This window comes from Micropterus salmoides, unplaced genomic scaffold (assembly GCF_014851395.1).
Source record: "Micropterus salmoides isolate LMB-PRFRI ecotype aquatic unplaced genomic scaffold, ASM1485139v1 Ms_hic_scaffold_3, whole genome shotgun sequence".
Taxonomy (NCBI): domain Eukaryota; kingdom Metazoa; phylum Chordata; class Actinopteri; order Centrarchiformes; family Centrarchidae; genus Micropterus; species Micropterus salmoides.
The window spans coordinates 30,953,419-30,967,114 of record NW_024042261.1 but is presented as its reverse complement, the minus strand read 5'-3'; the positions used below and the strand labels follow the sequence as shown (position 1 = coordinate 30,967,114).

The window sequence follows — 13,696 nt, the reverse complement described above, 5'->3', positions numbered from 1 at the left end:
AGCTCTGGCTCTGGTGTGGCTATGTTTACTGTGGTTAAGAATCATACCAGCGTGACATATATGAGCTCAGGTCTGGTAGTAAATCACACTTTAATACTGCAAGACTAGTTGAGCTGCTCTGCAGGTAACCTAAAGCCTTTGAGGAGGCCATTATAATGGCCCAGTGGATGACGTGTTGCTCTACATTACATTTATTCATTTATTTTATCCAAAGCGACTTACAATTGCTATATGCCCCTGGAGAAACTAGGGGTTAAGTGTCTTGCTCAGGTACGCAATGGTGGTCTGGTAGTAAATCACACAGTGGGAATTGAACCCAGGTCTCCCATACCAAAGGTAAGCATCTTATCTATGCGCCATCACCACCCTTCTACTGTAAACCTTTTTCCCACTGCAATTGGGACTCAACACAGTGAGGATCACTCCATGCATAATTATTCAGACCATAATCTTGCAATTATTAAGGTATTAAGGAATCATATGAGTAAAAATATACATGTGAAAGGAAATAAATAGGAAATGGGAGAGGGACAATATGCTTCTTGCATTAAAATTGGGGGTGAATAGATTGCACATTATATCCAATTTAAATATAATGGCATTGTCATAATTTCCATTTATGAGAGAGATTAGTTCTGGCTGAGCACTTTGACAAATATGGCTGATTATAATTCCAAAGAAGCAAAACTTACTATGCACTATGAAACACAATAATTGGCAGCTTAATCGTTAACAATCTCAACAATTTTTTCTTCATTTTTACCTTAACATTGCCTTAGCAGTGCCTTTTCACAGTTAAGGCTTGTGTTGTGTTATTCATGGTGTAATAATGTACTACTTTGCATATTTCTACAAAGCTTAAACATACATGTACACAATTTCACCAAGGAGTCTGTTTCTGAAACATGCAGATTTTCAGCATCATGCTCAAGAACAATTTGTCAGCGATTGACATAAAAAGGATATGGGAATACAGCAATAATGCGCCTTGTAGATTACTGTGACGACTGCGAGAGCAGTAACTGATGTCCTCATGAGATTAACATACACAATGCCAAGTAACATGTCATCAAAAGCTATAAATTGTATGATTGTACTCCTGTACACAATGATATTGTAACTAAGTTTTGTGCAAACTACTATAAAGTGTTTTTTTATATGAATGTAATATTTTCTAATTCACCCAAAACCTCCAGACTGTAAAACTCACAAGGTGAATATTTTAAACTTTCAGCTTAAGATAAAATAATATTTCTCAAATGGCGTTTCACAATGTCCTTTTCATTAATTGGTGGGAGTTGAGCAATTGACACAACTCAAAGTCAAACTCCTACAGTGTAAAATGATTTCATGCATATCTCCCCAATTATTAAAAAAGCTTAATATGACAGCTCACATATATCAGTATTTAGCTCTAATTCTCAAGTTAACCTGTCACAGTTAACGCCTATTAATCACACAGAAGTAGATGAAGCCCACCTTGTCTTTTTAAATATTTGCTTACTGCAGAGTGACCTACAGATGCAGCATAACACTCTGAAGTTACAGATAGGCTCCACATAATTTGACTATCAGGTTGGAGTCAGCTGCCATCCATCAATTTTTGGCTGTAAATAGGCCACCATCTGTGATTTGACACACATGAGTTTCTTATTCCTTGTTGACTGGCCAGATCATCTCTGATGAACTAGAAATAATCTGTCCAGGGTAAAACACCTGGCCTGAATTTTGTACACATCCAAGGTTTCTCCCTGACCCCTCTGATTTTCCTTGAATCTGTAGCACATCTAGCAAAAAAAAACAAACAACTAAAATAGAGAGCTTCCTTGCAAGGGTAACAAAAAGTATAAGAATATTCACACAACTTTCAATCCATCTGCCAAGTCTGTCAGCTGCAACATTTCTATATGTGTCCCATTGTGTGTACATAAGCAGCACAAGGCCTCGTGACTGCAGAGACTGCCAGATGCATGGCACACATCACAGAGATTCAAACTGTATATGGAAAAGAATGCAAGATGAATGTGTCAAATATCCAGACCACGCAGGACACAGCTGCTACATTAGTAAAGTGCCTCAGCAGGGTGCACAGCTGAGCCCACCGCGTATCAAACTTCATGCACAAAATACCCAAGATCTTTGAATCCTGCTAAACAAAGTGAAAGCACTTGGTCTGTTTTGCAATTATGTGGATTTCCCACATGAGGAGCTGCTGTGATAAATTGACTGCACCCAGTGGTAGACTTAGGTTACTGCACAAATGATTGATTTCCATTCTTCACACACTCAACACTCACCATTCTGAGCTGACAGAATCATTGTTCCAGGCATCAACCGCCACATTTTCAGCTTTTCTCTCAAATTTGTACCAAAGTAGCTTTATAGTTAAATGAAAAAATATTTTTGTTGTAGTACTTCTCTGTTTATTCTTTTGTTAAATAAATTCTTCAAAGACAACGGTTCGTTGTAATTCAATTATTTGCTCAACAATCAATTTCCACGACAATTTTCTCTCCCTGAGATTCTTTGAAGAAATTGCCTCACTGAGTTAATATTCTTATCCGCAATATCATTCTTTAAATGGCAGCACGCCTCACATTCTATTTCTTGTGCATAATTTCATACACATTATGCTTGAAATATAATGTCCGCTTGGAGAGACTTGACTTGAAACAATAAAGTTCAGTGTGACTGAACAATGTGTCTTGTCCTTCCGAGAGACAGATGCATTTTAAGAGGTTAAAGCAAATGACTAGACCATTTCATTGGAGTCGCACTGATAACTACTTGAGTCCAATTATTCAGTGCCAGGTATTCATATTACCAAACTGAGCAAGGAGGTAAACTTTTAATCCATCTAACATGAGAGTATGAGACTATGAAACTGTCTATAATACTGATCTAATAATAATAACAATAATGAGATAGATAGATAGATAGATAGATAGGAGCACTTGTTTAAATGTGTTGTAATGTTAATTTAAGGGGATTTATGAGCATGTGGATACCTTTAAAACACAAAGCTTTAAACCTCAAATGGAAAAATGATAAAATTTTGTGGACTCTAGGGTCCTTTCCATTTCAAAGTGCAAAGATTACCCATCAGCGCCACTCTGCGGCATAACCAGGCTCGTGATCATTTAAAATGGAATAGCCTATGGTGTTTAAAAACGAATAGCCTCATGTACAATACCTGCCAATTCTACACGAGTGCAAAGGGTTATAAGTTTATTAGAGTGTTCAGACGTGTTAAAATCGGTGGGATTTTAGGTCACTATAGCTCTACTCAACAGCGACCGACTACAATCCTGTTTAAAACTTAAAGTGTCACATTTTAATTGTTTAGCTTGAATGCATTGGACCACATGCACTATCCATTTTAAGATAAATGTACTTTGCCATGCACCTAACAACCGGCTTATCCTTACCATTACAGAAAAAAAAATAGGCTACTAAGACAAATTAAAACGCATTATAAAATTACCCTTTTGAACCACTTCAATTACTCTTAAAGCAAATGTCATTCAGATTATTGCTATCCAAACCTTAACATAAAGAATATAAATTGACCCAAGTATTTAGTGGTTAACCCTCCACTCAACACACATTACACTGCTTCAGCGGGCAAGGGTCGGGCTGTAGCGGGCAACTGACCTGCCAGTCTCCGCTCTCTGACATTCTTCCAGAGTAAATCCCAGGCTTTGGATGTGGAGCTCCGCAGCTGCTCGCTGAAAGACCGCCGAAGCTTCAGTTTCGCTGAGTTTCTTCTAGATGTCATCGCAAATCCTCCACTCTGACATAATAATAAAATCCTCTTCGTCCCACAGAAAAAAAAAAAAAAAAAAAAAAAACGTTATGTGAAAGTCTCCGACAGAAAAATAACCTTTCTTTTTCCCGGTTATAAACTTGAGTTACTTCAACAGCAAACCTGACTTTGGTGCCCGGTCTTCAAACGCAGTTGTCAACATTCTGAGGGACAATATTTTCCTCTCGGTTAGAAAGGCAAATCAGTAAAATGAGTAAAAGTGAAAAATTGATAGTAAAGCACCAAGACAGACTTTCACACTTGACAGCAGATGTGTGTGTGTACGTGCGTCTCCGATTGTGTGTATAGGGACATTCACTCACAGCGAGCGCTACAAAGATGTGATACCTTCAAGTGCTGCGGGAAATATGGGAATTACCCTCTGAGCGGCAATGATTCTAAGTATGACTGGAAAGCAGGAATGGAGAGCTTGGAGGACTGATGGTAACAACAGATGGTGAAATAGAACCATTGTATAATTGCTATTTTGCATGATATATAAACATTATGCATTGGTGATATGTATAGGCCACTGAATTTCAGCTTTGGTTTAATATTAAATGTCACACCTTTTATGACCATGCAAACATTTTTGTAATGTTCCACGAAGGTTTTCACTTATATTCATATAACCTTTAAAGAACATCTCCATATAATGTTCTCTGAATGGTTATGTGAATACCAATGGTTCCTGCATGATTTATCACAAAGAACACTAAGAGAACATTCTATAACCATGCAATGTTCTAGTAAGATTAAAAAGTATTTTTGAGCCCACATCATTTGTCTCACGGGATGGTTGTAGTCACAGTAGTTTAAGAAAGTTGCTTTTATGTTTATTGGCTATTCTTCGATTTGAAAAAAAACAGATAACTTTTAAATAATTACAAAAACCCTTCCATCCACAGTAACACAAAAGGGGAAAAAAGGAGAAACTTGACAACAATCTTGGCATATTATATATAAATAAGTAACTACAGAGGGAACCAATTAAAATAGATTTTAAATGTATAGAAATGAAAATAAAGAAAGAAAATGTACATCTCAGAAGTACAACACTGTTCATCACGTTATTTTGAAACTCACCCTTAAAAAAGCATGTTCTTCCAAATTAAAATAGTTTCTTGTGAGTAAACTTTCCTTAAGACATCAGTTGCACGAAGTTGAACGAGTATAGTTCATTTAGATTAAAACGAAATACTGTATCTAATAATGCTATGATGGAGGATACATCACGCTATGTCCAGTACTATTTCCCTTCATTCTGCTACTTGCCAACTCTGATGATGGCACATGATCATTAGAATAAAACAGCCACCAGACAGTTTCAAATCCATTTAGTCCATTTAGTCACATTTTTCGACTATCAGCGCCTCCAACAATTCCAACATAAGACTTTGAAGTAGTAAACAGAGCTCTGCAAACTGCAAACCACCCAACCACTACCACTACAAACAGATACTGTGGCTCTCAAAAAACACAATTCAAAACTGAGCAATCACTTCCTCCAGTCCAGTTGCTCACTTCATTTTCATTCCCAAAACAATAAAATGTACAAGGAAATAGGGAATCCTGTGTCTGTGGCAATCAGTAATACATACATTTACACAATGATATCACTTGATATAATATCTATTAAAATCTATTAGTTTTTTTCAACTGTAACAGTATTTTAATATAATAATCTTCATTATTCGTTTCCAACAAGTACCCAGTATTTTGTGGAAGCCTTTTAATGGTGACTGACATGGACCAATTTCTGAACTATTATTAGGATTTTGACCTAAATTTCCACAACAGGAAGATGTCATCTATTATTTTAAAGTTTGTTGAGAGTTCAGCAGGTTCTCCCCAGGTAGGTTAGAGTAGGTCAACCCTTCAACTGAAAAATGGGTTTAGTTTCAGGCCACTTTACCTATGTTGTCACAATATCTTGCACCGCAGATACTAAAAAGAAAACATTAGCTCATATCCAAATAACAAACAAGGCAAATAAGGCTGCTGCTGCCCGCTAGACAGCAGCTTCAGTAATCATTAAAGCATAATTATTATAGGAATTTCCTCATATTATTGGCTGAGCATTCAGGCAGCACATGACCTAAGAGTGGTGATATCCTATTAGCTGTATCAATTCCTTCTTCACCAGCTGGGATTACTGTTGTAACAGGTTTAATACCATTATAAACACACAGTCTAAACACAGAGTGACTGGCTGTAGATTGACAGTTTCTTAAATGAACAAATCTCTGCTGACCTCAGTCTGCCCTCTCCGTATGAAGCTGAGATAACATTACTTCATTTCAATAAGGAGATAGCCCCCATTTGCCGCTAAGCAGGAAGAATGATTTACACATTATTACAGGGTCATACAGTGAGATATCTGAACACCAAGGAGTGTGCAGCTGAGGGGAGAATATTAATGAAGGGCTCAGTTTTCCATTTGTTTTGTCTAAAACAGAAATGATGTGCAGTGAGGAAGAATAAACCCAAAACGTGCTTGTAAAAGACCCAGTGAACTGCTCTGATCTTACTGGATCTGACATGAAGACATTAACACCTACATATTGCGGGTTAAGACTTGTGTACCTTCCTATGAAGAAAAATAGTCTAAAATCAAAACATTCTGCTCATTCCCAGTGAAGGAACTACATAAATCATAAGGGTGACAGCTTTTCGTCTTAGATCTAACTGAATTTGTCACCATTATTTTAGGGTTTAACAATTTAGAGGAATGAAAAATAGAAACAGAAACAGAAAACACAGGCGCTTTCTTAGATCAGCGTGGGTCAGAGGGAGCAAGTTCACCAGTGGTCAGCATGTTGCTATTTTCAGCCCCACTTGTTCAGACCTATGATTCAGACCCCAAGCTACACACGCACACATGCAGCAAGCACACACACACACACACACATACACATGCATGCACGTGCGCACGCACACACGCACACACACACACACACACACACACACATATACTGTACATGTATTTGTGCAAATGTTATTTAAATTCCAGAGTTTGTGTGTGCATGCTGTGTCTCTAGACATTTGTCTAGAGAACCTGTTTCATTTGATCCTGTGACCTTTCAGGAAGGGTCAGGGTTAGGCTGAGTCAAGCACCTCGCTTTCTGCTGGTTGCGTGAACCAGGAAGTGTAAAGAGAAAAAGACAACACACAACTGGTAATAAATTCATCCTTAGTTCAACATCATACCAGTAGTCTGTGAACTACAAATGTAAAGGCATTATCCTATGTAGTTAGAAAACAGGATAATGAGTGTACTAGATGTCAATGTTGTAAATCAATCTCTAGGCCGAGTGACTGACAAGGCAGGAATGGACAGACAGATAAGACCATCCCCGTCAGCCCCGACAGTAAAAGTGATGGAGGAAGTGCAGCAACAAGATTCTGACGTCTCTCGACATATATCACCATAGAGGTAAACATAGCCCACCGCTGTACCTCTCCTTTTTGCACAACCTTTGCAAAATGAAGATGAGCATTATCGCAGCGAGTATCCTTGTGGCTAGAGGATGACTTTGACTGCTTCTGGAGCTGCCCTTGGCAATGGAAGTAATAGCAGATGCAAGGAGAGGAAACATCAATCATCTTGAGAATGTTTTCCCTTCGCTGACTCACTCACTTGTTTGTTTTGGCCAGGCAGCTTTTAGAAAGCGCTTGTCTTCCCGTCTTCATTGAAAAACTGTCCCATTTTCAGGGCTATAGTTTTTGTTCACTCTCTCTAACCCTCTCCCTCCCCCTCTTTCATAAACACATACAGATAAACACACACACACACACACACACACACATATACTGTATATATTTTTGTGCAAAAGTTATCTAAATTCCAGAGTTTGTGTGTGCGTGCTGTGTCTGGTGACTGATGTGGAATGCTGCCCCATAGCTGCGGCGGGAAAATCCCAGATGTGAGGAAACTGATTTCTCCTCCGCCATTGGGTCATGTTGTTGGCCAGGAGGTCTTACACCAGGCCCACTTGAATAGTCTGGGAGACTGCTCTTCCCAGTCTAATGGAAACAAGGCTCAAGGAGTGGGGAGACCTCCCCTCCACCTCCACCCCGGCCCCTGAGGGCTCGTCCCAGGCATGTGCTATAAATTTCCTGACCATATATTCCCAAGTCGAGTTCATTTTTCCAGAGGAGCCACACATGTGGTGTGTATCTGGGTTTAGATTATGGGGCTGGGGAAGGAGGAGCTGACTTTGGTACCAATCCATGAAGTGGCCACTAATTCTGTTTTCTTAGAGGGCCATCACAGTTTCCTCCTTTAGTGGAGGTTGTTCTTTACAGAATCATTCATTCTCAAACAGATGATCAGTTACGTCAAAATAGAAGATGAAACATAAAAATCTGCAGATTTTCACATGACTCACCCAGTATGTTTATCCAAATCTTCCCGCTGCAGCCGTTTGTTATGTAACTTGACTTTTTCTATAAAACTACAACACTTACTGAAAAACTCATAAGTCTCTTTCAATATCATGAACCGTGCATAGAAGTGGAAGCTTGCAGGGGTCAAAGTTTGTATAAAGAGGCTTGAAGAATGTAAAACTGTCATGACAAGCGTACGTGGCTATTGTTTCATTGAATGACAAAGCATGTAATGCTGTCAGGTCTGAATCTGTTAAGGCTGCATTGCCCACAAAAATGCATGGGAAAACATTTACACCACTGTCCACCACCTGGTTTCTATTAGAGCAATGAGGATCTAATCACAGAGGTTCATTTCTCTCTCAACTACTCTCACTCCCTCCATTTCACTCTTTTACTCGCCAAGGTGGCAGTTAGAGTAAAAAAGGTCATGTTTTATTAATATTAAGTAATTTTCAAACTGGTTTTAAGTTTCTTGTTTCCACCAGGGACTAATTTCCATTACCTCTCTGGTGATGTGAAATGCACATTAGGAGAGTTTTGCCCTTTACCTTCCTTTACCAATGGCCTATAAATACGGATAACGCTTCATAATAGACATCTTATGATATACTGTAGCATGACATTAGCATTACCATGAAACAAAACAGGAAGTTAATGTTTATATTTCAAGGTGAGTGTATTCCTAAGAGAGAAACTGGAGAGACCGAGACCTAAGGAGAAAATGACAGTTGTGTAGTGTTTACAAAGCTGACTTATGTTAGCAACACAGAGGAAAATTATTTTTAAACTACAATAAAAAAGTAGTTTTATGCCTCCACTCCGATAAAAAAAGTTGAATTTGTATTTTTATCATCACGTCTAAAACATCAGCAAATCAGTTCTGTTAATCACGCGTGTGTGGACTCACTGTAATCACTAACAATTCTGCTCAACTCATCAGCTGTGATAAGCTGGAAGTACAGTGCAGGTATTGTTTTCAAGCTGAGACACAAACAGGTCCTGCTGGGCCCGTAACTTTTAAAGCTGGTGAGCCAGAGAGCATGGAGGATGCAGGAAGTCTGTTCTGCCTCTGCCTGCTATTGCTCTTTGATTACTGAGCCAAATTGTTTAATCAGGTCTGAAACCACAAGAAAGCCGCATTGCTACACTGCCCCAGGACAGAGCCTCTTTTAACGGAGTGCAGTGTTATCTTTTGTTTTCTGTGTACAGGTGGAAGCGCACAGCTATGTAAATCTCCAGTAGCATGGTTACTCGCTGCCATGCTTCTTTGGACACAGTGTTTGGTGTGAGCCGTGCCACGTGCTTAGCCAACCCAAGGACCGAGAGGATAGGGCTGCGTGCTCAGCAGAGGTTCGGACCTTTTGCCTCCGTGGAACATCTGGAATTTCTGTGGTTTATGTGGGAAATTCGGGAGGCCAGTGACAGCGCCAATGTGGTTATTGTATCTAAACTGACCCTGCGGAAATGTTCTTGGCATGGAAACTGTGTGTGTGTGTGTGTGTGTGTGTGTGTGTGTTTGTGTGTGTGTGTACGCAGGAGAACTGAGGAACTACAAAGTGGATCACCAGACTTGATACAGCTTTGGATGAGAAAGGAGGTATTGTTTGGATTAATTTCCAGCAGAGTGGTGAGCATTCATAGGAACGGTACATACACACACACACACACACACACACACACACACACACACATACACAGTCACTTACATCCTGGGGCAGGGACCTGAAGTGGTGCGGCCCTTCCTGGCTCATTACTTCCTAAATCTTGTTTTTGCCTTTATTCTCAGTTGGCAGCTGAGTGCTGGACCAACCTGTTAGCTTTTGTGTTGCTTCACCTTCCCCCCACCACACACACACACACACACACACACACACACACACACACACACAGTGCCTGTCCTCCTGTGACTGGCCTGCATCCTGACACGGCTGCAGTTTACAAAACCCAGGCTTAAATTCCTCAAGACATATACATACCAACACACACAGGAAACACTCTCACCTTGGGCCGTTTTGAGGAAGTGCCCAAAGCATTTATAAAGTGTTGATTTTCTAATTCGCAGTGTGGAGATAATAAGGAATCAGAGAAATAAACCTGTTTCTTCTCACCGAGGAACATTGTTTAAACAGCTCTATGAACACACACTATACACAATGACAGGATCAAGCCAGATGATTTATACTTGGCAATAAATTATGCCCAGACATGATGAGAATTGTTGAACATGATGACCTAATTCAGTACAAAGGCCTTGAAGGCACTATTAAATTATATTATGTGCTTTATATATATATGCTAGCTATAATAATTACAATGAAAATGTTGAAATGGCAATAAAAACGTTAAAAGGGTAAACCAAATGCTTTCTCTAATGTTTTCACAACCTTGACAAATTACTGTATATACAAAGAAAAGTCTAGAAATACCACCAGGCTTCTTTTTTCCCTCTCTTTCCCTGTCAAACAGCCGGACTGGCCTCTGAACTCAGGAAACCACAAGTAATTTTCCATCTTTCCATGTGTGGAATTTTTCATGGACTTGTCATGCCAGCAGCACCCTTTACAGTCTGAGCTGGACCTACAAATGACGACTTAGTTATATATTTAGCGCATGATGTCACTGATCTGGCACCTGTGCAAAACTAACGGTACAATCTCATGAAAATTGATTTTCCTGCAGCATTTAAAGCCTGCATATGCTTTAAATTAAGAAGTTTCACAATGTCCAGGTCTGTCTTTAAATAGTCAAAGAGCAGATGAAAATGCTTGGTCAAATTCAAACACTGTGGTGGAAAAAAATGTGCTATGTTGCCTTTTTATTCTCAATACCAAAACCACTTCTAATGCTCCACAGTTATTCTTTTGGCGTGGCACAGAGGTAAGACAGATTCATTGACAAGTCTCCTTTTTAAATGAGGTTAAAAATAATAATAATAATAATACATTTTATTTATAATGCACTTTACATTTCAACAAAATCTCAAAGTGCTACAGTAGCAGGGGGTTAAAAACCGTTCCGAAAATACAACAAAATCAACAAACAGCAATAAAACAAAAATAACAACAAAAATAAAATTAAAATTATATAAAAAGTCTTGTGATGACTTCTACAACATGCCTCCTCCCCATCAGTAAGCTAATCAACATTGTTTCAGAGGATGTAAATGCTCCTTATTTGTATTGCACCTTTCTAGTCTTTTCAACAACTCAAAGCACTTTTAAACTACGTCTGCATTCACCACTGAGCACATTCATTCACTGCACTGCCGAAGTGCTCAAACAGAACACACATTCATACACTGGCGGAACAGCCACAGAGGCAATTCGACATTCAATTATTTATTGTAGTTTAAAAATAATTTTCTCCACCCTGGAGGAGCCAGGGATTGAACCGCCAACCTTCCAATTAACGGGCAACCCGCTCTATCTCCTGAACCTCAGCCACTTCAGTCAAAGGTCTAGGAGGTGGATTCAAGGAATACATTGCTTCTTGTCAAATTTAAAATGTTTTTCCTGTATAACCAGAATTTTACCTGTTAGTGTCTTATTCATAGATCCACATGCAGTTTAAAGGTGCATGGTGAAATTAACAATACTACCCTGTTTGGATGTCGGTAGTAGCTCAGCTGAAAAGGACCTTCCAAAGAGGGATAGTTGGTCTGTAACTAATTTCACTTTTAATAACAAGAATATATCATGTGAAATATTTGATCCATGGGTTTACATGTGGCCCTGTGATGGACTGGCTACCTGTCCAGGGTGTACCCCGCCTTTCGCCCGATTCTAGCTGGGATTGGCTCCAGCCCCCCGCGACCCTGTATGCAGGATAAGCGGTTGACGATGGATGGATGGATGGATGGTTTACATGTGCCCACAGCCACAGTAACAGGAATAGTCATTCCAAATGATGATTACAGTATATGCAGCATGACCATAATTATCTGGATACTTCCAATTAATGCTATAGCAGTCAGTGATATTTTAGACAACAGTGTGCTTTCTCCTCTGAAGCAACCGTTTGTTTGCTGTTACAACATGACAATACCCGACATGCACTAAAATTAAGGACCATAAAGAAATATTTTTCCCAGTTTGGTGTGGAAGAGTTTGACTTCACCATGCACTTCGCCTGCACAGAGCTGTGACCTCAGCCCCAGTCAACACATTTTGGATGAACTGAAGCACCAACTGCGAGCCAGTCCTTATTTCCCAAGATCAGTGGCCGACCTCACTAATGCTCTTGTGACTGAATGGGACCAAATCCCTGCAGCCAGGTCCAAAAAAGAAAAACATTTAGGAGACTGATAAAGCAGCATGTCAATGATCATGAGTTTGGACAAGTTTGTCGACAGGTTTGTGAAATTCTAGACAAACTTAAAGAATTGTACAATTCTTCTATAATGATCAATTCCAAAACCCAATGGCCTCACCTTGGGGATTATGTGACCCTTTTCTTCCACAACAAAAAATATTTTCCTGAGGTCAGAATCCAATAGAGACCAATGAAAAAAAACATAGCTAATAATTGCATACAGCTCAAAACATCCAAAGTTACATATGATTTCAATATTGCCCCTGCCTTAATACAACTACGTAGGTAACAGGCCATCTCGTGTTTCCTCATTTGTTGCCATGAAGCTCTTGTGATGTGTCTATTATGGTCCCTAACAGGCCTCACAAGAGAGAAAAAGAGAGAGACTGCAGCTGTCTGAGGTCACAGTCAGTCTCCAACAGCAGACAGTGACCCTGGTTGAGAATGAAGGCCTGGGCTTTGAGAACAGCTGAGAAAAATGCAGGAGTCAAAAACAGATAAGACGACCCTGCTTTACTAGCTATGTAGATTATATAATACCCACGGGTGCTTCATCTATCTAAAACTGTGGGAGTCACGAGTAAAAGGCTGGTAAATGATTGTAATTCAACTGTGCAATTAATCCAAATCATCAGGGCCTGTTTTAAGTTTCCTTTACTCCAGTCTTTACTGTCCATTATGACCCACTGTAGATAAACATACACTATAAAGAAATACAGCACTAGCAGACAGCCTAAACTCATCGACAGATAATTCAAGGAAGAGTAAATCACAGCACTGTTGAACCCATTCATTTGACCTCTAATATGCACATTGCATGTAGCGCCAAAACCCCACAGCTATTACTGCTTGTCACCACAAATGTTGCCAAACCAATGACAAAATATAAATCTCAATCAATACCGTTTTTATTTCATCAGAAACATCACCTGCCAAGGGGGGTACATTTACACATTTATCTGGCTTTACATCCCACACATTCAATGTTTACTTTATCTCTCTTTCACAGTCCAGATCATTTGCCAAAGATCTCTCACTGTCAAAAGAGTCTGTAGTTTGATTTGATCAGTCTTTGAAATCAGAATGAATAAAAACAGCAAGTTTGCATTTGGGAGTGATATTTAACACTGACATGGAAGTAGAAATGGCCATATTAAAACACTCAAAACATCCCTTTTCCCCTTTTTC

The 13,696-nt window shown here is 39.3% G+C and overlaps 1 protein-coding gene across 2 annotated transcripts in view; it reads right to left on the bottom strand.

The window, feature by feature from the left end:
- Positions 1–13,696, bottom strand: part of stard13b (StAR-related lipid transfer (START) domain containing 13b) — a 59,769-nt gene that overhangs the window by 30,117 nt on the left and 15,956 nt on the right. Inside the window, exon 1 of one of the 2 annotated variants that reach the window (XM_038692902.1) lies at positions 3,655–3,801. The exons of the other annotated variant lie outside the window; for it this stretch is intronic. Within the exon in view, the coding sequence (XP_038548830.1) occupies positions 3,655–3,778 (124 nt within the window). The 5' untranslated portion in view covers positions 3,779–3,801. Of the gene's footprint in view, positions 1–3,654; positions 3,802–13,696 lie in introns of those variants that run through there. 2 annotated transcript variants of the gene reach the window in all.